This window comes from Cucurbita maxima, unplaced genomic scaffold (assembly GCF_002738345.1).
Source record: "Cucurbita maxima cultivar Rimu unplaced genomic scaffold, Cmax_1.0 Cma_Scf00027, whole genome shotgun sequence".
NCBI lineage: Eukaryota > Viridiplantae > Streptophyta > Magnoliopsida > Cucurbitales > Cucurbitaceae > Cucurbita > Cucurbita maxima.
This window is the reverse complement of record NW_019272043.1, coordinates 867,958-888,016: the sequence shown is the minus strand read 5'-3', so window position 1 is coordinate 888,016 and position 20,059 is coordinate 867,958. Positions and strand designations below refer to the sequence as shown.

The 20,059-nt window shown below is 35.7% G+C and overlaps 5 protein-coding genes across 8 annotated transcripts; 2 read left to right on the top strand and 3 right to left on the bottom strand.

Moving 5' to 3' along the window:
* The first annotated feature begins 1,663 nt into the window (after window positions 1-1,663).
* On the top strand, window positions 1,664-3,457 carry LOC111499746 (CBL-interacting serine/threonine-protein kinase 11). Its single transcript, XM_023151405.1, has one exon. It carries the CDS (start codon window positions 1,773-1,775, stop codon window positions 3,075-3,077), a length of 1,305 nt encoding a protein of 434 aa, XP_023007173.1. The 5' UTR covers window positions 1,664-1,772; the 3' UTR covers window positions 3,078-3,457.
* A 1,597-nt stretch (window positions 3,458-5,054) lies between these two features.
* Window positions 5,055-7,815, bottom strand: LOC111499739 (CBL-interacting serine/threonine-protein kinase 10-like). Its single transcript, XM_023151395.1, has 2 exons — window positions 7,675-7,815; window positions 5,055-7,090 (listed from the first exon to the last, which is right to left on the bottom strand). Exon 2 carries the CDS (start codon window positions 6,677-6,679, stop codon window positions 5,243-5,245), a length of 1,437 nt encoding a protein of 478 aa, XP_023007163.1. The 5' UTR covers window positions 6,680-7,090; window positions 7,675-7,815; the 3' UTR covers window positions 5,055-5,242.
* A 1,699-nt stretch (window positions 7,816-9,514) lies between these two features.
* On the bottom strand, window positions 9,515-10,428 carry LOC111499794. The gene has a single exon (XM_023151486.1). The coding sequence runs from the start codon at window positions 10,353-10,355 to the stop codon at window positions 9,777-9,779; it is 579 nt and encodes a 192-aa protein (XP_023007254.1). The 5' UTR covers window positions 10,356-10,428; the 3' UTR covers window positions 9,515-9,776.
* Window positions 10,429-10,918: 490 nt separating this feature from the next.
* LOC111499483 (peroxidase 4-like) lies at window positions 10,919-12,790 on the bottom strand (the record flags this gene model as incomplete). The annotated part of the gene is made up of 5 exons (XM_023151045.1): window positions 10,919-11,002; window positions 11,621-12,066; window positions 12,157-12,322; window positions 12,405-12,596; window positions 12,683-12,790. Coding segments are annotated over 5 exons (996 nt in total), but the record flags the coding sequence as incomplete, so codon positions are not given.
* Window positions 12,791-14,266: 1,476 nt separating this feature from the next.
* LOC111499798 (biogenesis of lysosome-related organelles complex 1 subunit 1) lies at window positions 14,267-19,687 on the top strand. Of its 4 annotated transcripts, none has more exons than XR_002720996.1 (4): window positions 14,267-14,512; window positions 14,628-14,833; window positions 19,053-19,481; window positions 19,587-19,687. XR_002720996.1 is itself a non-coding variant. In XM_023151491.1 (3 exons), the coding sequence occupies exons 1-3, from the start codon at window positions 14,341-14,343 to the stop codon at window positions 19,140-19,142; spliced, it is 468 nt and encodes a 155-aa protein (XP_023007259.1). In that variant the 5' UTR covers window positions 14,267-14,340; the 3' UTR covers window positions 19,143-19,579. The 4 variants fall into 4 exon arrangements, 1 of the variants encoding a protein (XP_023007259.1); XR_002720998.1 differs by lacking the exon at window positions 19,587-19,687 and having other exon boundaries at window positions 19,053-19,194; window positions 19,308-19,579; XR_002720997.1 differs by lacking the exon at window positions 19,587-19,687 and having other exon boundaries at window positions 19,053-19,194; window positions 19,302-19,579.
* Window positions 19,688-20,059: the final 372 nt, after the last annotated feature.

Sequence of the window (20,059 nt, the reverse complement as noted above, 5' to 3'; positions counted from 1 at the left end):
ACATATTATTAAAAGCAATAATATGAATGAGCATGTGAAAATTTAATGTCTGGTGTATGTGCGTCGAGATTACTGTTCTGCCTGCGCGTGCTCTTATCCAATCATTTTTTTTTAAAAGAAAAGTAGAATCCAATTCCTTTAGAAATTTCTTTTTTATTTCCTCTCATTAAAATATTTTAAGTTTTAAATTTTAATTTATGGTTGTAAAATACTTTTTTACAGTTAATTCTATGTTTTTAGCATTTACTTTTATAAAAAAAGGTTTATGATAATTTATGAGTATTTTGTATCAGTATTTTTTTTTAATTTTTAATTTTTTTTGGTATTTTTGGGACAGACAAATAAATTTGGGATTTGCAATCCAGGTTGAGGATCATAGGTTCCTTAGGTTCGTTTTCTATCATGGTACTTTGAATTTGGAACAAGCACGAAGAAGTTAACGATACTCTTTATCTTTTGAGTTGTTCTGCCGATGAAAATTTAAGAATGTTTTTTATCCAAAATGAAAAGTTCGGAAAAAATTAAGAGCGTTAAAAAAACTTATAAAATTTTAAGGATATTTTTTTTTTATTGTTTTGAAAGATATTTATAAAATAAAATATTCATAATTTTTAAGATACCATCTAAATTTTAGTTCTCTTTTTATTTTAATTATTATTTTTATTGTTTATGAACATATTATCCAATTTTTAAGTCTACAACAAATTACCAATTACCAAACACATGTTCCAAAATTACCCTTCTCTCTCCTCACAAATAAATAAATAAATAAATAAAACAACTCGGTGGTTGTTTTAGGTTTTTAAAATTGACCGTTCCAAAGTCCAGTTGGCAAAACGAAAGCCACAAAACGGGGGTAAAACAAAGAACACAGTTTCAAGTATTCACGTGAAAACGACACTTCTTCTCGTCGTTTCGTTTCACGCTCAGTTTCACCAGTCAACGCGTTGAAGTTAGATACCGCGGACGGCGCCGACGTGGCATCATCATAAACGTGTCAAGTCCCAGCCAATCACTACCTAACAAGTACCCTTAACCCCAAATCTTTATTAAATGTTTTAAATTCAATTGTCAACAAAATTAGTAAAATAAATGTTAAAAAGTCAGAAAAATCGGTAAATTCCCTCTCTCTCTGTATTTTTTAAATTTCAAATTTAATTCATAAATTCCTTTTCTTTAAAAAAAAAAAAAAATAATCTGGCAAGCATTTTTTATTATCATAATTACACCTAACACTGGTTCTTATTCGCTGCTTTATTTTTAATAACAACAATTAAAAAGTTGGAGATTCGAATTAATAATTTTTTTTTTGTTGCCTAATAATTTATGTTTAAATTAATAGATTCATAAGAGCGGCCTGTCTATTAAAATACTCTATCTCTAATAAATTTTTAAAAAATGTTTAATAAATTAGAAGAATTTTGTATTTATTAGATTATATTCATGTACTTACTAAATTTGAAATTTACGGCATAAAATACAATTTTATATCTAATATAAATAAAATTAAAAGATTTATTTATTAACAAATTAGGAAGTAAGTTAAAAGTTTTTTTAACATTAATTAATTTTCTGATTTTAAAAATATGAAATTCCAAATTTGCCCTTCTTTCAGGATTCTTCCAAACCTTGTTCTATAATATAACAATCTCTTCTCCCTCTCTGTTTTCTTTTTATAATCATTTTCAAAATCCTCTTCTCTTCTCAACCATTTTGATTCTCTTTCATTTTTCTCTGTAATTCTGATTCGATCTCTGGCCCTTCGCAGCCTGATGCCGGAGATCGAACCCTACTCCGCCGGCAATAATGCCCTGTTTGGCAAGTACGAGCTCGGAAAGCTCCTCGGCTGCGGTGCCTTCGCCAAGGTCTACCATGCCCGCGACCTTCGCTCCGGCCAGAGCGTCGCCGTCAAAGTCATTAATAAGAAGAAGATCTATGGCACAACGCTAATGTCTAACATCAAGCGGGAGATCGCCATCATGCGCCGTCTCCGCCATCCACACATCGTCAAACTCCATGAGGTTCTCGCTACCAAATCCAAGATCTACTTTGTTATGGAATTCGTCAAAGGAGGCGAGCTCTTTGCCAAGGTCGCCAAGGGCCGATTCAGCGAGGATTTGAGCAGGAAGTTCTTCCAGCAATTGATTTCCGCCGTTGGATTCTGTCACGCGCGTGGGATCTACCACCGCGATCTGAAGCCGGAGAATCTCCTCGTCGACGAGAATGGGAATCTCAAGGTCTCGGACTTCGGACTCAGTGCGTTAACGGACCAGATCCGCTCTGATGGCCTTTTGCACACACTCTGTGGAACTCCGGCGTATGTCGCGCCGGAGATCTTGTCGAAGAAGGGATACGACGGTGCGAAAGTTGATGTGTGGTCCTGTGGTGTGATTCTTTTCGTGTTGAGTGCTGGTTACCTTCCGTTCAATGATCCGAATCTTATGGCCATGTACAAGAAGATTTACAAGGGAGAATATCGGTGCCCTAAATGGATGTCGCCGGACCTCAAGAGATTTCTATCGCGACTTCTGGATACAAATCCTCAAACGAGAATCACCGTCGATGAGATTCTCAGCGATCCGTGGTTCAAAAAAGGACCAATTAAGGAGATCAATTTCTACGATGATTACGAGGTGAAATATGAAGATAAGGACGAATCTGAATCGACGAATTTGAACGCATTCGACCTTATATCATTCTCATCTGGATTAGATCTATCCGGTTTATTCGACAATTCGCACAACACGGAGGCGGACAGTGAGCGATTCGTATCAGCAGAGTCTCCAGAGAAGATCGTGGAGAAAGTCGAGGAACTCGCTAGGGCAGAGAATTTGAAGGTGAAGAAACAAAAGGAATTTGGAGTTGAATTGGATGGGCAGAGTCGTAATTTATCAATCAGAATCGAAATCTTCCGGTTAACCGACGGATTGGTAGTGGTGGAAGCGAGAAGAAGAAGTGGAGATGCAGAATCGTGTAAGGAATTGTTGAAGAAGAAGCTCAAATGTCACCTCACCGGCAACGAAGCGTCGACGTCGACGTCAACATCCCAACAAGATTCCGGCGACCAGAACCAGTGAGACATGTGGAATTCTTCAGAATCGAATAAAAAAATTAGGGCAGAAAGGGTGATGTTGACGATTGAAGAAGAAGATGCTGTAATGTATTTTCGATTTAAAAAATTGATGAATTTCAAGAACGTTAATAATTATAATGAAAAAAAAAAAAAGGAATTAAAAATCTTAATGTAGTTAAGAACTGCAATACCCTTTAATCTGCTATTAAAAAGAATTTTAAAAAAATAAAAGCATCTGCCAGTGGAATTTAAGAATGAATTCCCTGGTACTGCCAAGAACTCAGAAGAATTAGGGTTCTTTGTTTAGCTGTTCTCTATGTATGTATTATTATGTAAATACCATTTCTTTTTGGTGTATATAAAAATCTCACCAATTCAATGCCATTCTTTTTCTTTCATTTTCTACTTCTTTTCTTTCTTTTTCATTTTCATGATTTCGAGCTTGATGGTTGATGATTGGAAAGTTTTTCAGAATTGAAGTTGATAACGTTTTAGTTGTTGAGATACTTTGGGACGAAGTTTGGTTTCGAGTTGTTTTGTCTCATCTCGTTGTCATCTTTTGAGTCGGAAAGTGGCATGCATAGAGACAAGGGCACATGAAATGGAGATGAAAGCATCATATTTGGAGATGTGGCCGAGAAATTTTCTGACCATACCGGGCAAAATCATATATCAACTTCAATTTGCAAACAATAGTTTAAATCTTAAATTTTATAAATGCTTCAGAACTATCATCATTTAAATCTTAAATTTTATAAATGCTTCAGAACTATCATCATTAGAGTCAAAAAATCATAAGAACGTTGAAGGAAAAGTATCGTAACTATTTTTACATCATAATTTTTCGTCCAAAACATTAAGAAAGTAGTTTTGAAATATTTATGAAAGATTAAACGGGTATGTTATATAAATATATAATTTAACCAAAAATAATAAAAAGATTTGCAAAATGAAAAAAAAAAAAATAATGGTGACAGATTGGCAAGTGGGACGAAGAATATGGTTTGTGAGGCTGGAAATGTTCAAATAGGAAATTAGTTAAATGATTAAAGGGGCCCCATGCTAAGCTGTAATGTTATGAACAATTCATTTTTCTTAATGGCCTTAAAGATTCCCACACCATTATTGCTAATAATACCGTCAACAACTTCAATTTCAATCCTCTGTTATGAAAATTCATAATTTCCATCGATAACCATGAGTAATTTCTTCCCACAAACATACAAACATAGACCTGTTCTTGAGAAATAGTTATCCATATATTGATAGCGTATGTATTTTCCGAAAAATGATGCAAAACATATAAAACATGACACTTGTTATCATTATTAACCATGAATTCTAATGTAAGGTCACCTAACTGACACTCGAGCGATCGTACATGAGATCTTTACCTCATATGACTCTACCAACTTAGCTATATCCGGGTGTTAAATGAGTTAAAAAAGCAGGCTGAAAAGTTGCAAACCAAACCTTTCAATTCAAGTGCAGAACCACCAAGAACATAGCAGTGCTGTAAAGTTATATTTATGAATGACTTTGAAGAATGACATTTGCAGATAGGCGTTACCAAGGAAATCTAAATCCCACATGATGACTTGCAAACGTGTCTCTTCTTTTTTGCCAAACTCACCAACCTTCACTTTTGTTCCTTCCAGCCAAACCCAATGCCATAGCACAGCCGCGTGACCCAGAACTGTCATGAAAGCAACAGCAGTTCAAAAGCATTTGGACAATGAAGTTTATATCTCATCAGACAAATATCTTATGCTGTGGAGTTTAAAGTTTACAGGTTTCACTTACATGGAAGCATACTTTAGAACTCCAGCTGCTTCCGAGCTTGTATTACTCATTTGAGGCTCCTCTCCTTGATCAATCAGCCAGGATTTCATAGCCTGGCCAATGACAAGATACAGATTCTATATGTATGGATAGTTACAGATAAAGTTCGATGTACAAAACGTAATTCGGGTACTTCTTGTGAATATGTGAAAGATATAAGAAGCTGATAATAGATTTTGCAATTTTGTTGTGCAAGTTGTTTATCAGAATGTAGTGTAGCTTTAGTAGATGAACAAATGTACAGAAAAGTATGTTACTAGTACAAGTTGGGGGAGATCGACATTAAGGTCCTTGCAAATCCAGGTTTTATGATTGTTCTTCGAGCTGCTACTGCTGTTGTGATACACCCTCTTGGTCCAGATATAGATCCCGATCCTGCAGTTCGAGAGGCTGATGCGGAGGCAGAGGCTGAGGCTGTTGTTGCTGCTGCTCCTGCTCCTGCTCCTGCTCGGCTCGCCATACCCATACAATATCCTGTAGAGCTGGTCTTATGTCCTCTTTTAATATCTTCTGATACTCCAATGTGTCCCCATTGGATTTTTTCATCTCCACCAAATAAAAGGATGGAGTAATCTCAAATATCTCTGTATCAATGGACAAAGGCCCCTTTTTACCCTCTGTCAGCGCCTCGAACTTCAGTAGGCCTGCTTCCTTCTTCTGCACCCGAAACCTGAGAAGTTTAGCGATATCTTCTAGCTTGGAGAGAATAACAGAGGCTGGTTTTCTACAAGTAAACAATGTTTCTTTCTTCTTTGAGTTGTCTTCAAATAAACTGGATAGATTGAACCCAGCAGAAAGGGAGATGATATCGAAAGCGTTCAACGTCGGAGGTCTATCTGGCTCTTGATTTCCATCTGCTGACACACTACTACTCTCTGATGGTCCAGAAACAGCTGCTGCATCTTCACCCGCTTTAGCATCACTTCCTGTTTCACTTCTTAACATCTTAAACCTCAATCCTTTTTTGAACCAAGAACTTTGCCTTATCATTGCTATGGAAGTTCTAGTAGAGGGGTTTGGATCAAGCATCCTCATAAGCAGCCGACGTACATCACGAGGGAACCAACTAGGGCATTTATAGTCCGCTTTTCCAATCTTCCTATACATCTCCATTAAATTTGAATCGTGGAATGGAAGATAACCTGCCAATAAGACGAACAATACTGCTCCACAAGACCAGATATCAGCTTTTGCACCATCATAGCCCTTCCTATTGATGACTTCAGGAGCAACATAAGCTGGAGTACCACAAGTAGTGTGTAGCAACCCATCTTGGCGCTTGGACTCGGCTAAAGCACTTAAACCAAAATCAGACACCTTAAGATTCTCATTTTCATCAAGAAGTAGGTTCTCTGGCTTTATATCACGGTGATATACTCCCCTACTGTGACAAAAATCAACAGCATTGATCAACTGATAAAAGTATTTCCAAGCAACTTCTTCCCTCAGCCTCCCTTTAGCAACCTTGTCAAAGAGCTCACCGCCTTTAGCATATTCCAAGGCGAAGTAGATCTTAGTCTTGGTGGCCATAACCTCATATAGATGTATAATATTAGGATGCCTAACAAGTCGCATAATAGATATTTCACGCTTAATCTGATCTATTAGTGAAGCCTTCGTGATCTTTTCTTTATCAATCACCTTAATGGCCACGCTTTGATTAGTTTCTGTATTTCTCGCATAATATACCTTCGCAAAGGTTCCTTGGCCGAGTAATCTCCCTAATTCATATCTTTGAACCACCACAATCTGCTTATTATCCATCCCAATCTATCAAATCCTAAAATTGAAAAGTACAGAACAATATCCTAATATCAACCAGATCAACAATGCAGGAGTTGATAATAAAAAAGATGCTCAACCATCTTCCCATAAATCGAGTACTGATAGAGTACGCGCTCTACGCAATAACTTGCATGTAGATTGAGCGTTTGAAAGCACAAATCAGGTGAGGTTTCCTGATTTATGACACTGTTTTCCTCCAATGCAAAACAGGGCAATTCAACTGCATCAAAACAATTATAGATGTTTGAGAAAGAATTGTGAAGGATAAGAGTCATTTTTCGGCATTCCCTGGAAAACCAGAGAATTGGAGCACCTCTGGTTTCTCTTTAATCGAAATCAACCACCACCGCCCACCCTTCAGCCAAAAGCGAGATACTCAGCAAGAGATCCCTGACGGCAAAGGGAAGTTTGCAAACCATTCATATTAATGAACTTTCAATTCAGAAAAAAAAAAAAAAAAAAAAAAAAATTTACAAAACTATCGATATCGAACGTCTTAATACACAAAACTAAGCTCACAAACGCATATACAATCAGAATCACATCCACAACCGCAACAAGAATTTAGAATCAATTATCAATCTGTAAAGCTATTAGAATTCTCCAAACAATTCAATCTACCGCTTCCCTGTTTCTGCTTCATTTTTTAATCTTCCCACTCAAATTAAGCCTCTCCATAACCAAAGAACTCGAAGGTATCTTTCTCATAGTTAGTGCAATAGATTGAAGCAAATACAACAAAAACCAGAATATTCTCAGAAAAGAAGCAACGCCTCTCTCTCTCTCTCTCTCTCTCTCTCTCTATATCTATCTCCGCAATAAAATTCTAACACTGTAGCAAACTGAAGAAAATCAAAATCAAAGAACACAAAAAGAAAGAACATGAAGCAAATAATCCATAATGATAACGAAATTAGGAGTCCATAAATTCTTAATTCTTGAACCCTTACAAGAAACTGGAGTAAATCAATTACCGTTTTGGTTAAGCGAAGAGGCGGCTTGTGGTTAAGAGCAGCAAAATCTCGAGATCGAGGATTAATGGAGAGGATTAAGATGGAAGCTTGGTTTAAGCTCATAAATTCGAAATGATTTTTCAATGTAATGCATATGGGAGGGCCGCAGAACTGGGTGCATCATAGAAAACTCGACCAGCCTGCCTTTAGGGGCCAGAATCGTATACGGGCAACTGCATGTTTCTTCAGGTGAAACACCCGTTAAATGACACCACCTGTTTAACAGATCCAATTACCCATCTTTAATTTTCTACAAAATAATATTGTTCCAACTTTAATAAAATAAAAACACCTTTATGGTTATTCAAAATGTAAATTGTTACTATTTTGTTTAAATTATCGAGAGTTAGTTAATATGTTATTTGGGTTTAAGTCATTTTTTAGGACAACTCGTTACCGAGAAACGAAAGAAGGTAAAGCGCCTTTACATGAAAAGAATTAGTAGTTGGAAACACATCCATCATAGTGGGACCTATCGTGTCATGCCCTTGGACTCTACTTTCCAGGACGTGTGTAGTACTTTCCTACGCATGACTCACACACATGCACATGGACTCACCAGGCGGTCTTGTATATGTCCTAACTTATCAGGCTAGTGCACACTCACAGTATCAGATGTCACTAGGAAAAGAACCTACATAATATCATGGCGAACATAGATATAGTAAAGTACATGCTCGTATTAAATGTAGCGAGGAAGTATTCGATTCACATTTCATACAAAATGCATGGGGCTCCATAACATTAAAATATGACTCACATTCATGACGCTATTCATACATCAATTCTTTTCCTGACACAGCGTTTCTATAAGGCATACATACTTGATACTTTGTCATATTATTCATGATTTACATACATGGCTCTGCGTGGTGCATGGAGGTTCATGCATCAAATAATATCAATAACATAAAATAGTTTCATGGCATAGCATAATTATATCATGGTATATCTGACATCATGACACAACATACATCATAACATAAACATAAAACACGACATGTAGGAGCCATACAGCATGTGTGGTTCTTGCAACAAATAAGTCATCCAACCAAACCAAAGCTAAGAAATAATTAGATGGGTGCGGGTTTTTTTTTTTTTTTTTGTGCAAAAAAAATGAGATGGGTAGAAAAATGGAAACTTTTTGTGGTCGGTTATCCAATTTAAACGTTTATTCTTATCTACTTAATACTATAACACCTACTCATCACACCACGTTTATTTGTCACACCTAAATAAAACATTTTAGCTAAGAAATAATTATAAAAACTACAATCTACCATTTAAAATACTATTTAAAAAAAAATTAAAAAGGTTCTTTCGAAACTATAAAATAGAGAGATCTCTGCGAAGGGCGTTGATATAAAATTAAGTCTCTCCGACATTATATGATGTTACGTCGATCGAAAGCTTAGAGACTTATTATATATTTTTTAAATCAATAACTATTATACACAAAATTAAAAGTTAAAACTAGTTTATCAAAGTTTAAGAATTAATATTATAATTTACTATATTTTTACGGGAATTTGACCACAAAAAAACGAAGAATTATGGTTTTCACTGATTCGATCGATATCTTTTTCAATGGGTCCCTTAGTGACTTACGAGTATTACCAACAATAAATGTTAACCTAATCGAATAAAAATGAATTACAAGCTATCAAGGGATTTGCTAACCTAACATAGCAAATTTAGCTTATATATATTTTTACAATTCAACTATATATATAATCTAATAAATATTAAAAAAAAAAAAAAACATTAATTATCCTATTTCTAAAAAAAACAAAAAATCAGATTATTTACAAAATGACGTCATTTCTCTATAAATTTGGTAAAAAAAGATTTAAAAAGACAAGTCTCCACACGCGAATTTACCGTTATACCCTCCGTCGTTAGAAGACAAGTCACGCGCTGTGCATTGGCCATCACAAGCATCGCTAAACGCCTAAGACCCTTTTGGACTGTACAAATTTCCATATTTACCCCTAGGATTGTGTTTAATTTTCGATTTCCACCTCCAAAAACCAGAACCCAAAAAACTACTTGGACTGAAATTCTTAGAGCTTAGTCCGATATTCGCATCGCTGATCCTCAACGCTTCTGTTTCTAATGTCGATGGTGAGATCACAAGACGACAATGCCACAACACGAATCTTGAAAACACCGATCACCGTCATTTTCCCGGCCAGCCGAGCGAAAGTGCTGATCGGAAGTTCACCAGCGATCACATCGGAGAACAGCTCCGACTTGGCTAGTAGCCGGTCCGCCATCATCGTCAGCGTTAGGTTCATTTTCTCTGTCCCGTCGGGCGACAACCGACCAGACGGAATCGGCGCTTCTGCGACTTCTTCGCCTCTGTAACTCACGACGGCGGTGCCATCGGAGTGTTGGAAGGCTACCTTATTCGGATTCTCGACGGTGAGTTGCACAATCAGAGTCAAATTCAGATCGACGCCGAACCTCGCAGCGTTCAGAGAAATGTTGAGATCGAGCAAAGAAACTGAATCGACGGTGATGGTGGGCTGCTTGGGCTTGAAAACTGTAAATGCTAAAATGAGGATCAAGATTACGAGCACGATTAGGGAAAGTAATACGGCTATGCAAATGTTTCGTCGCTTCCGATTGAGAGCGGCCATTTTAGGTCCTGGTTTTGGTTTCTCTGGTTTTTTAGGGTTTTAATAGGGTGCAATTGGAGAGATAGATTTGGAAAAGTAGCTGCCGAACGTCATGAATTTGCAGCTTCAAATTTACACACGCAATTAATTTGAAGAAACGCTTTGATATCCGAGTGTGAAGATCATGTTGGTCCACCACCTTTTGCCCTTGATTGCACGTTCATACCACACCAAACTCTTCGTTTTTATTTCATGTTGTATTGTTAGGGTAATTTTTATTGGTTACAAAATTCTACTAAGCTCGTTAGACTTGAATGGCTCTGGTACTAATTAATTGTAAATTATGTTTAGGCCCGAACAGCTTCAAAATGTACTGTATGGATGTCACTAGTCTAGTCGTCAACCATCCTCGAAAAAAAAAGTTATATTGACTTTTAATTGACCCAGAAAAAGTTATTTTTGTTTAAAATAGATGTGATACAAAATATTTATACAAAATTTAACGAAAAATAAGTTGTAGGTGGCTTGAGTATTTAAAAATACTCAATAAATAGCCCTAGTATTGGGTCGGTAAATGCAAGCAATCATGATAGATTTGTTTTTCGTAAAACATCATGACCTTGGACTCTGCTTTTTAGTCTAGACAAGGTTGGTTGTGTAATACTTCTCTACATATAACCAACTTAGTTCAAATAGGGAGACACATGAGGTTCATACATATATCAATAGCATAACATAGTTCCATGACATAATCATATCAACATAACTTATAGCACGACATAACATATATCATAGCACACGTCAAACAATCATAAGACACAACATGTGTAGGGGCCATAGGGGCACCCGTCGTTCATATAACAAACAAGTTATCTAACTAAACCAACAGTGAGACCACTTGGTTGGTCTAAGCTGAAGCCACTACACTCATTTGATGCTAGATTAAAACTGCTCTTTGAAATCTAGTTACACTTAAGAAGTCCCACAATCATATCGGGAAAGTTTCAAATAATTTAAATTAACTAAAAATATTAAGGAAGAGTGAGAACAATTCATATCAAAATCAATTTTGAAAATATAAAGAATCGTAGTCGAGTAACCTTTCTTTTATATCGGAATCCAGCTCAATTAAACAATGATATGTAATTAATATAAAGATCATTTACATAAATGAAAAATGTCAATTATAGAAAAAAAAAAATATAAAGATATTTGTAATAAAAATGGTGTACAAAATTAGCCAGCAAAACTATTTGGGCTAAATTTGTAAAACGTAAGCCCATAACTGAGCCCATAACTGAGCCCATGAACTTGGTTAATGGACTAAGAAGTTGGTTGGATCGAGCCCAGTATTTTAGATTGCACACGTTTCGAATCTCGCCTTGTGATCCTGTGAGTGGCTCAATGTCGCTCATTTTGATCATAGCTGTCACAAAGTCAGCTTCAAAGGCATCACTGTCGTCACTGTATAGTTCAACTAAGGAATCAGTGGATCCACCATCATGCAGCACTTGATCCGAGCGGAGTAGAGCCTTTTGATCCAAAAGGTTCTTGTAGTAGTAGTTGTCAAAGAGATTTGGAGTTTCAAAGTCTAGAGGAGCACGGTTATCGTCTCCTCCATTTACTGGGCAATTCCTCTGTCTCTCCTCAGCGAAAGATTCATCAATGTTGGTCTCGTTGTATATACGGTTCTTGAAAAACAAACATTTTGCTTGCCCGATCGTGTGAGCCCCTACATGCATGCAAGATAAAAAAAAAAAGCTTTAGATCGAGAAGGCTACGTAAAGATGCAGATGATAACTTGGTATATGAATGATAATACCAGATAAGGCAACCAAATCTCGAGGGGAAAGGCCTTTAGTGTTGAACCGATCGATAAGGTTGTCGAGTGTAGAGGTTGGTGGAGGAATGGCACCAGCGACATTAGAGAAGCTAGCTGTTTGGGAATCTCTCCTTCCTAATTTCACCTCCCAACTCGGCCCTCCAAGCTGTAACAATTAATTTCAAAACAAAAGAATTAGAATCATCAAGTCGAGTCAAATTAAGGTTGGAAAATTACACACAACTCACTGCTACAATGGAGTCCCGAGCAGAAAGAGTCAAAATATCAGCACAAGAGACAACACCAGGACAAACTTTTTCGACATTCTTCTTTATACTCTCAATCACATCGAACCCTCTAACGGATCTAACATTGGGAGCTGTAGTTTGCTCTTCAGTAAAAGTAGGAGTATCTTCGAGAAGAATAGATCCATCACAACCCTAATACACAACACAAAAATCAAGCAAAGGAAGAACGCATTAACATTAACGAAACATAAGAGGAAAACAAAAGGAGGGTTTTCTACATTAACAAAACAGTCGTGAAAGTGGAGACGGAGAAGAGAAGCGCCCATGCGAGCTTCCTTAGCGACAACAGACTGAACACCGGCTCTAACAATGGAAATTGGAAGATTTAATGTAAAAGATTGTTTGAAAAATTATTTTAATGACAAAGATTGACAAATTTTCGGATGAGTTAACCTTCCTACCAATTCCTCAAAAAATTTAAATGTTGGAAATGGTCAAATTTATTTCTCTAATTAAAAAAATCTTTTGAACTAATTCAAAATTTCAAGTGAATGGAATTAGTGACTCGAGTAAATCGAGTAAAGTTCATAATCCAACCCAACTCAATCGTCTATTTTGAAGTTAAGTTGAATTGAACGGTCAGATTGTTTTTAATTAAAAATTTTAATTATATGTTATATTAATAACTAAAAAAAGAAAAAAGAAAAAAAAAAGTCAACATACAATCTTTAACTCACTAACTACGGTTAGACATTCATTTTACTTTTTCAAACTAGGGTTAATTTCTATTCACCAAACCCATTATTTATTTTTATAGTTGGGTTGATAAATAGATTTATTTTATTTTAATCTCCCTACTTTTAAATATTTAAATTTTAAAAATCATAATGATACTTTTCATTCAAGAAAATTAATGCAAATATATTTTTTAAAATTTGGGGGACTAATTTAGAGTAATTTATCATAAAGTATCAAAATTAAATTTAAATATTTACTACTATACAAATTAAAATAAAACTTTTTTTTTTCATTTTTATTAATTCAAATATGAAACGTGGGAGTAACGACCAATCATGATATACTAATTTATTAAATTAATGGATAAATAACATATTTTTTTGTTTATAAATTACCATAACATTTTTTAAATTATAATTCGAGTTTTGAGATAAATAGATAGATTTTAATTACTTATTTGAATATAATTTAATAAATAAAATATTAATTTGAAATAAACAAAGGTCAACTCTTACTTTAAATTAATTAAGGAAAGAAAGGTTGGAGATTTTCACCATTTTTTTTTTTCACTTTGGGAAGGAAAGAGTCAAATAATTTAAATTTTGGTAGTTATGAACTACGACTTTTTCCATTTAGCTTTTTATTTTTTTATTTTTTATTTTATTTTATAATTTTTTAATGCTCTACAAATAAATAAATAATAATAAAAGAGATTATTATTATGATTTTAGTAAATAAGTTCAGATATATTTTCACCGATAAAAATGAATTAAATAAATATATAATTATTATAATATTTAATTAATTTAGATAAACTAATTATGTTTTTAAAAGTATGATATATTAATAACTAATGAATTAATAAATAATTAATTGTTATCAATAATTAGTTATAGTTGTGTGTAAAATAAAACTTTAGCTAATTAATTCCCTTAATTTAATAAGTTTTTATCGGTAGAAAACGAATTAAATATATATTTAAATAAATTATTATTGATTTATGCCATATTATTCTATATACCATTTCTTTCGTTCAATATTCTAGTAATTTTTTTTAAACCAATAGCAAAATTACGGGTAATTTTCATAATTTTAGATAAATAATAAAAATGATTTGAGAATAATCGAATCGAGATAAAATTATCCAATAACCTGGGCGTGAGTTACATGTGAATCCAGAATATTTCACCCGCCGAACATGAATTCTCCGTCAGGGCAATCCCGGCAGCACCACCCTGCAGCGCGTAATCGCGGGAAGTTCCAATCGGAGGCGGAGAGATTGAGCGCCGACGTTGGAGGACTCGAAGCTTCGTTGTTTCAGATGGTAAATGATCACCAGTACGCCTCTCTCAAGCTACGAGAGAACTCCGGTTAGTTGCTACTTCCGCTTTTTCTTTCTTTATCGGTCTTCTTGACCTTTTTCTGCTGACTGAATCGAATTTCGTAAAATGAAATCGTAATCGTCGTTATGAATCATGGCGATAGAGAAGGCGAAGAAAGATGCTATTCAGAAGGCTTTGCGCGTTTCGGATCTCTTAGTCGATGCCGTGAATGGTGGAGTTCAGGGGTCTTTTGTCAATCAGAAGTTGATTGAGCTTGAAATTAGGGCTTTATCGACCACGATTACCCGATTTATGAAGCAGACCGATCAATGGCTCGCCGCCACTCACGCTCTGAACACTGCTGTTAAGGTTTGCTCTCATTCTGTGAAAGCTACTCTTGAGTTAAAATTACATGAAAACCTACATTTTAGCTGTTTATAAGCATAAGTTAACTCAGCATTGTTGCGAATGGAAGCCCTCTAGCATTGTTAATTGAAGTCCACAAATTCATTCTTCCATAAGTTGGTAAAACTTTTAAAGCCAATTAAATAATGTTGAGAATTGATGGCATTCGAGCTTGAAGGATTATGGTACTGCAGTTGATAATGCTTTTGATACCACCTGCTAATCACATTTGAGTCTAAAAGATTTTTCCCCAATAGTGGTCTAAATGGTGCATCATGGCTTGCAAGTAGCCCATTTGTGTCCTACGAAGAGCTTGTGGGCTGTTAGACATTGAGTTGTGTATATTGTTAGAGTATTGTTAGAACTGTTTCGTATTTTTCATTTTTGTTTAAACGTTTTCTGTTAGATTCATGATAGTGGTTAGTTATTGTAACTCAGTCGCTGAGCAGAGTTTACAAAAACGGCCCCCTGTTCTCGTATCAAGAAATATATGAATAGAAGTGTAGTTTCTGAAACTTAGTCAGAGGCATTTTGCAGCTATTTTTTGTTGGTCTTCTTGAGACGACTTAAGCTACTAATTCATTTTAAAATAAATGAGTTCATTAACTTGCTAGCCATTCAGCACAACTCTTGGAAACAGTTTTGAAGTACAGAAGCAAAGTGCTATTTTTCTAAACAGCTCCCCCAACTATCATTTAGGTTTCAAGGATTCTTTCTCCTGGTTTGATGGTTTGTTTTCAATAACTTGTACATCACATTGATAGAAAGAGGAGGCTATAAACTTGAAAAAATACTTTTCAAACTCGTACAGGTTATGAACGTATTAAGGGTAAAATGAAAATCAGAAAAGGTATCAAACTCCTCAGATTCCAGGTGGAAATAAATAAGATTTTTCCACTCGGCGTGGAGCTCTCTCCCTGACCCTCCCTTCCCCTTTTATCACCAGCTTCCCCCTTCCTCCATATATCCATGATTGATTCTGACAGTGTTGCTTTATCTTCTTATAAATATGCATTAGTCTAGGAACATAAGAATCCCCATTCCCTAACAAGTGGGAAACTGATCAACTGGAATCCTCTATTGTTGTTTACAATAAACTTTTCACGATGGCTGGTACAAGATATCAAGAGCTCTCCACCGACATACAAGCTGTTACTGTTCTATGAACCCTTTGAATAAGACAGAGCCCTCCTTTGATATGAAGACAAAGAATGGGGGTTGAATTAGAATCTAAAACCTCTCGGCTCATTGATGGGATAATGAAACTTTCAAATACATATGAGACGCTTGTGGAGGTTTCATTGAAACATCGAACAGAACCATGTCATGAATGGATTTGATGGACGCATCTAAAAAAATCAAGGGCAATGGATTGGTTATTGGTTTCCTAGCTGTTTTAAGTCTGTCGTCTTCATCTGAATGCCCATTTATATCTAGATTGATCCTTTCTTCGTTATTGACAATTACTTGGGTTATTCGGCTGGAATCCATAGCTCCATCCCCCTGGCGACAATCTCCGATAAAAAACACATCCTCAAAAGTGTGATGTTGACAATTCTGCAGGGGTTTTGGGACTGTATCCTTGGGGGCCATGTCATGAGGAATATGAGTCTTTTTTAACTCCTTCATTGAAAGTGCATCACTCATAGATATTCTTCTACAAAATGGCCTCTACACATGGTCTGATTTTAGATACTCCCCAACACCCACTCATATTGATTATTTCCTTTATCAAAAGGGGTGATGGAAAAATTTACAAATGCATCAGTCAGATGGCTCTAGACGCCTACATTGGTCCATTTCCCCATTCTTTTATCATTTGGTTGTTCCATTTGATGTCCTACCCCCTTTCGATTTGAGAATATGTGGTCACAACATCATTCCTTACTCTCTCTTGTGGAATATTGGTGGAAGAATACACCTTTTCGTGGCTGTCTGGGACATGGTTTTATCTTGAAAAACTTAAAGGCCTTAAAGCTGTTGTGGAATAGGAACACTTTTGGGTGCATTACTACGTAAAAGAATCAGCTAATTACAGAAATAGCTCTCATCGACAGCAAGGAAGAATCTAGGGATTTTCATCCCATTCACAAAATTCAGAGGAATTTATTAAAAGAAAATTTACTAAAAAAGAAATCCTCTCGAGCCAAAAAATGCAAGATAAAGTGGCTTAGAGACGGTGACATAAATTCCTCTTTATTCCATCCAATTATGGCTACAAAAAATGTGGAAAAATTCTAAATCACAAATTCTGTCTAAGAATAGCTGCCTCACTTATTCTGAAATCGAAATCAAGTTTCGCTCCTCTTCACCAATCTTTATACCAAGAAATCAGGATCTGGTTCTCTTCCAACATCTTTCAATGAGATTCTTTTACTGCACAGCAAGCCTTGCTTTTAGAAATTGGTTTTACTGTGAAGATTAAATCAGCGGTATCAGGTTTGGGCTCCAACAAATGTCCTGGTCCGGATGGGTTTACAGCTGAGTTCTTTAAAATGTTTAGGAACATCCTTAAAAGTTACATCTTGAGTGTGCTCCAGAAACTTGTAGGAACAGGTTTATAAACGCTGCATTGAATGGAACCTACATTTGCCTTATCTCAAAAAAATGGACTCGCATACTGTAAATGACTAGTCCGGTCAACCTCACTTCTTGTCCTTACAAGATCATTGTCAGGGTTCTCCCAGAGAGCTTAGAGACGGTTCTTCCTCTCATCATCACTGATTTTCAGCAGGCACTCATAAATTGTACTTGATACATCTTTTGTGACCAATTAACTTGCAGTGAATGGATTTCTCATCAAACTAAACATTGAAAAAGCCTTTGACAAGGTGGATTGGTCCTTTCTTGACAATATTCTAGAAGTCAAAAGTTTTAACCCTTGATGGCACAAATTGATTAAGGGTTGTATATCCTCGTCAAATTCTCCATTATAATCAATGGGTGTCCTAGGAGCAAGATTTTAGCCACTAGAGGTCTTCGACAAGGTGACCCTCTCCCTCCCTTTCTTTTTATCCTGATTATGGATTGCTTTAGCTGTCTTTTGATTCAATTGGCATCCTCGGGATCTATAAAGGGGCTTGAAGTTGGTTCTAGTGGCTGTAACATCACGCATCTCTAATTTGCAGATGATACATTACTCTTTTCATCTCATGAGCATTGGGCTATCCATAACTTATTTGGTATGGTTCACGCCTTTGAGAATGTCTCAGGTCTCAATATCAATATTTGCAAAACTGAAATTTTGGTCTTACCTCGGTCTTCCTTTGAACAACAACCCAAAGCTTTCTTCTTTTCCCACCGTGGAAAAAATACGAAGGATATTAAATGGCTGGAAAAAAACTTTCATATTTCCAAGGGAAGATGGCACACACTTATCCAAGCGACACTTTGTAACCTCCCCGCCTAGTATATCTCCCTTTTTGAGATGCAAAACAAGATTTTCAAGACCGTTGAGAAATTATTCTGGAACTTTCTTGGGGGAGGACATGAGGGTTTCCAAGCATCTTATTGACCTAAAGTTCGTCACCTCTTTTTTCTTTTCTTTTCTTGTAAGAGAATTTCATTGATGTTTGAAATTTACATAAGAGATGTGTTATCCATGATGTTTACAAAAAAAACCTTCCCAATTTACAATATGAGGGAGGTACGACTATAGGAAACAAAAGTATTAGACAATTTACACCAAAATATAGCGTGGTAAACAACATTGTCGAAGAGTTTTGTATAAGTTAATGTCTTCTTCATAAATACTCTTTGATTTATTTCCACCGATTCCAAAAGATGGAATCCAAAAGAAAACCATAATGAGATTTTTTCATAGCAAGACTTTTGTATTCTTAAAGGAGTGGTGAGCTAATGCCATGTCCAATAAATTGTTTACCTCCCTAGGAAATATGAGATGCCATCCAAATTCTTTTGAGAATTGTTCAGAAATTTTGTGTCCTCTCCGTGAATAATCTTAAGACTTGAATCATCCAAAAGTTTCTTGGTTGAAGACTGACAGAAACTGGTTGAAAAGAATGACATGAGTATCATAATCTTGAATATGTGAACGAGTACAGCCTACCAAATCTTATTTCCTTTCATGTTTTATACGTATCTTATGTTTTTTTCTTTTTCTTTTTTCATTTTGATATGTGATCGAGATAGTAAAGTAATTTGATGTGTGTTTATATCATAGGAAATTGGAGATTTTGAGAACTGGATAAAGACCATCGATTTCGATTGTAAGAGCATCACTACTGCCATCCATAACATTTATCAAGACTGAAGTACTCGTCGCAAAAGAGTGAACTGTTTTTTCCTTCACCGTGCTCATTCCGGTGAGTTGAAAAAGATATAGATCCTCACTCACTCTCTGCTTTAAGTTCACTGAATGTGTGCCCCCATTACATGGCCTGATAAGTTCTTGTGATATAACGATACAAAGGTGCAGCATATCCAGATGGAAATTCCTATAGAAACTTGGAGCACCTGAGTACCCAACTTCGCTGCTACCTCACTAACTCTGTAAAATAATTTGTCCACTCTTCTTTTTTTCGAGTTCATTGATTTCTTCCTTATTTTAACACAGTGGTATCAATTTGTGTATTTATTGCTCATGTACGCTGTATCCATCCTTCTGAGTACAATTCTTAGCTGCTGCCATGTAATAATCATTTCTACACTCTTCCAATTATGGTGTCTATAGTATGATCTCTCCACTAACACTCAGCTTCATAATTATCTGAAATATTTGTTGGGTTTAAAATGTTTTGATCTAAATTTACTATTGACCACAAAGTTCCTATGGCTTAATCGAATCATCTCCTTAAATCTGCTACACTCTTCTTCTCTATTTTCTGACTTGGGTTTTGGAGTTTGGTTCTTCACTTGGAAGCATCAAATTCCATTGCTTTTGGGTGATGATGGATATCAAGAAATGCATGAAAATGATGATGGTCGAAACAGGTGAGCCCTTTCTTGCTTGCAGCCTGCAGCAGCCCCGAAGGTCGAAACAGGCCCTCTGCTGGTGAGTTTCAAGTTCTTGACTTTGTTGTCCACTTCTAATATTTCTGTTCATTAAGTGAATTACAAAATAAACAAAAATTTCCTTCATGGTGTTGCCTCATTCTCTTTTGTGGTCAAGTCAAGCCTTTTTTTTTTTTTTTTTTTTTTTTTTTTTTTTTTTTTTTTTTTTTTTTTTTT

What these genes read in the sequence shown, in the direction of transcription:
- LOC111499746 (XM_023151405.1), top strand. Translation starts at nt 1,773, where the DNA reads ATGCCGGAGATCGAACCCTACTCCGCCGGCAATAATGCCCTGTTTGGC.
- LOC111499739 (XM_023151395.1), bottom strand. Translation starts at nt 6,679, where the DNA reads ATGGATAATAAGCAGATTGTGGTGGTTCAAAGATATGAATTAGGGAGA.
- LOC111499794 (XM_023151486.1), bottom strand. Translation starts at nt 10,355, where the DNA reads ATGGCCGCTCTCAATCGGAAGCGACGAAACATTTGCATAGCCGTATTA.
- LOC111499798 (XM_023151491.1), top strand. Translation starts at nt 14,341, where the DNA reads ATGAATTCTCCGTCAGGGCAATCCCGGCAGCACCACCCTGCAGCGCGT. An exon ending in CAAGCTACGAGAGAACTCCG is followed by an intron (nt 14,513 to 14,627) that starts GTTAGTTGCTAC and finishes TCATGGCGATAG; the next exon opens with AGAAGGCGAAGAAAGATGCT. An exon ending in CTCTGAACACTGCTGTTAAG is followed by an intron (nt 14,834 to 19,052) that starts GTTTGCTCTCAT and finishes TTTATATCATAG; the next exon opens with GAAATTGGAGATTTTGAGAA.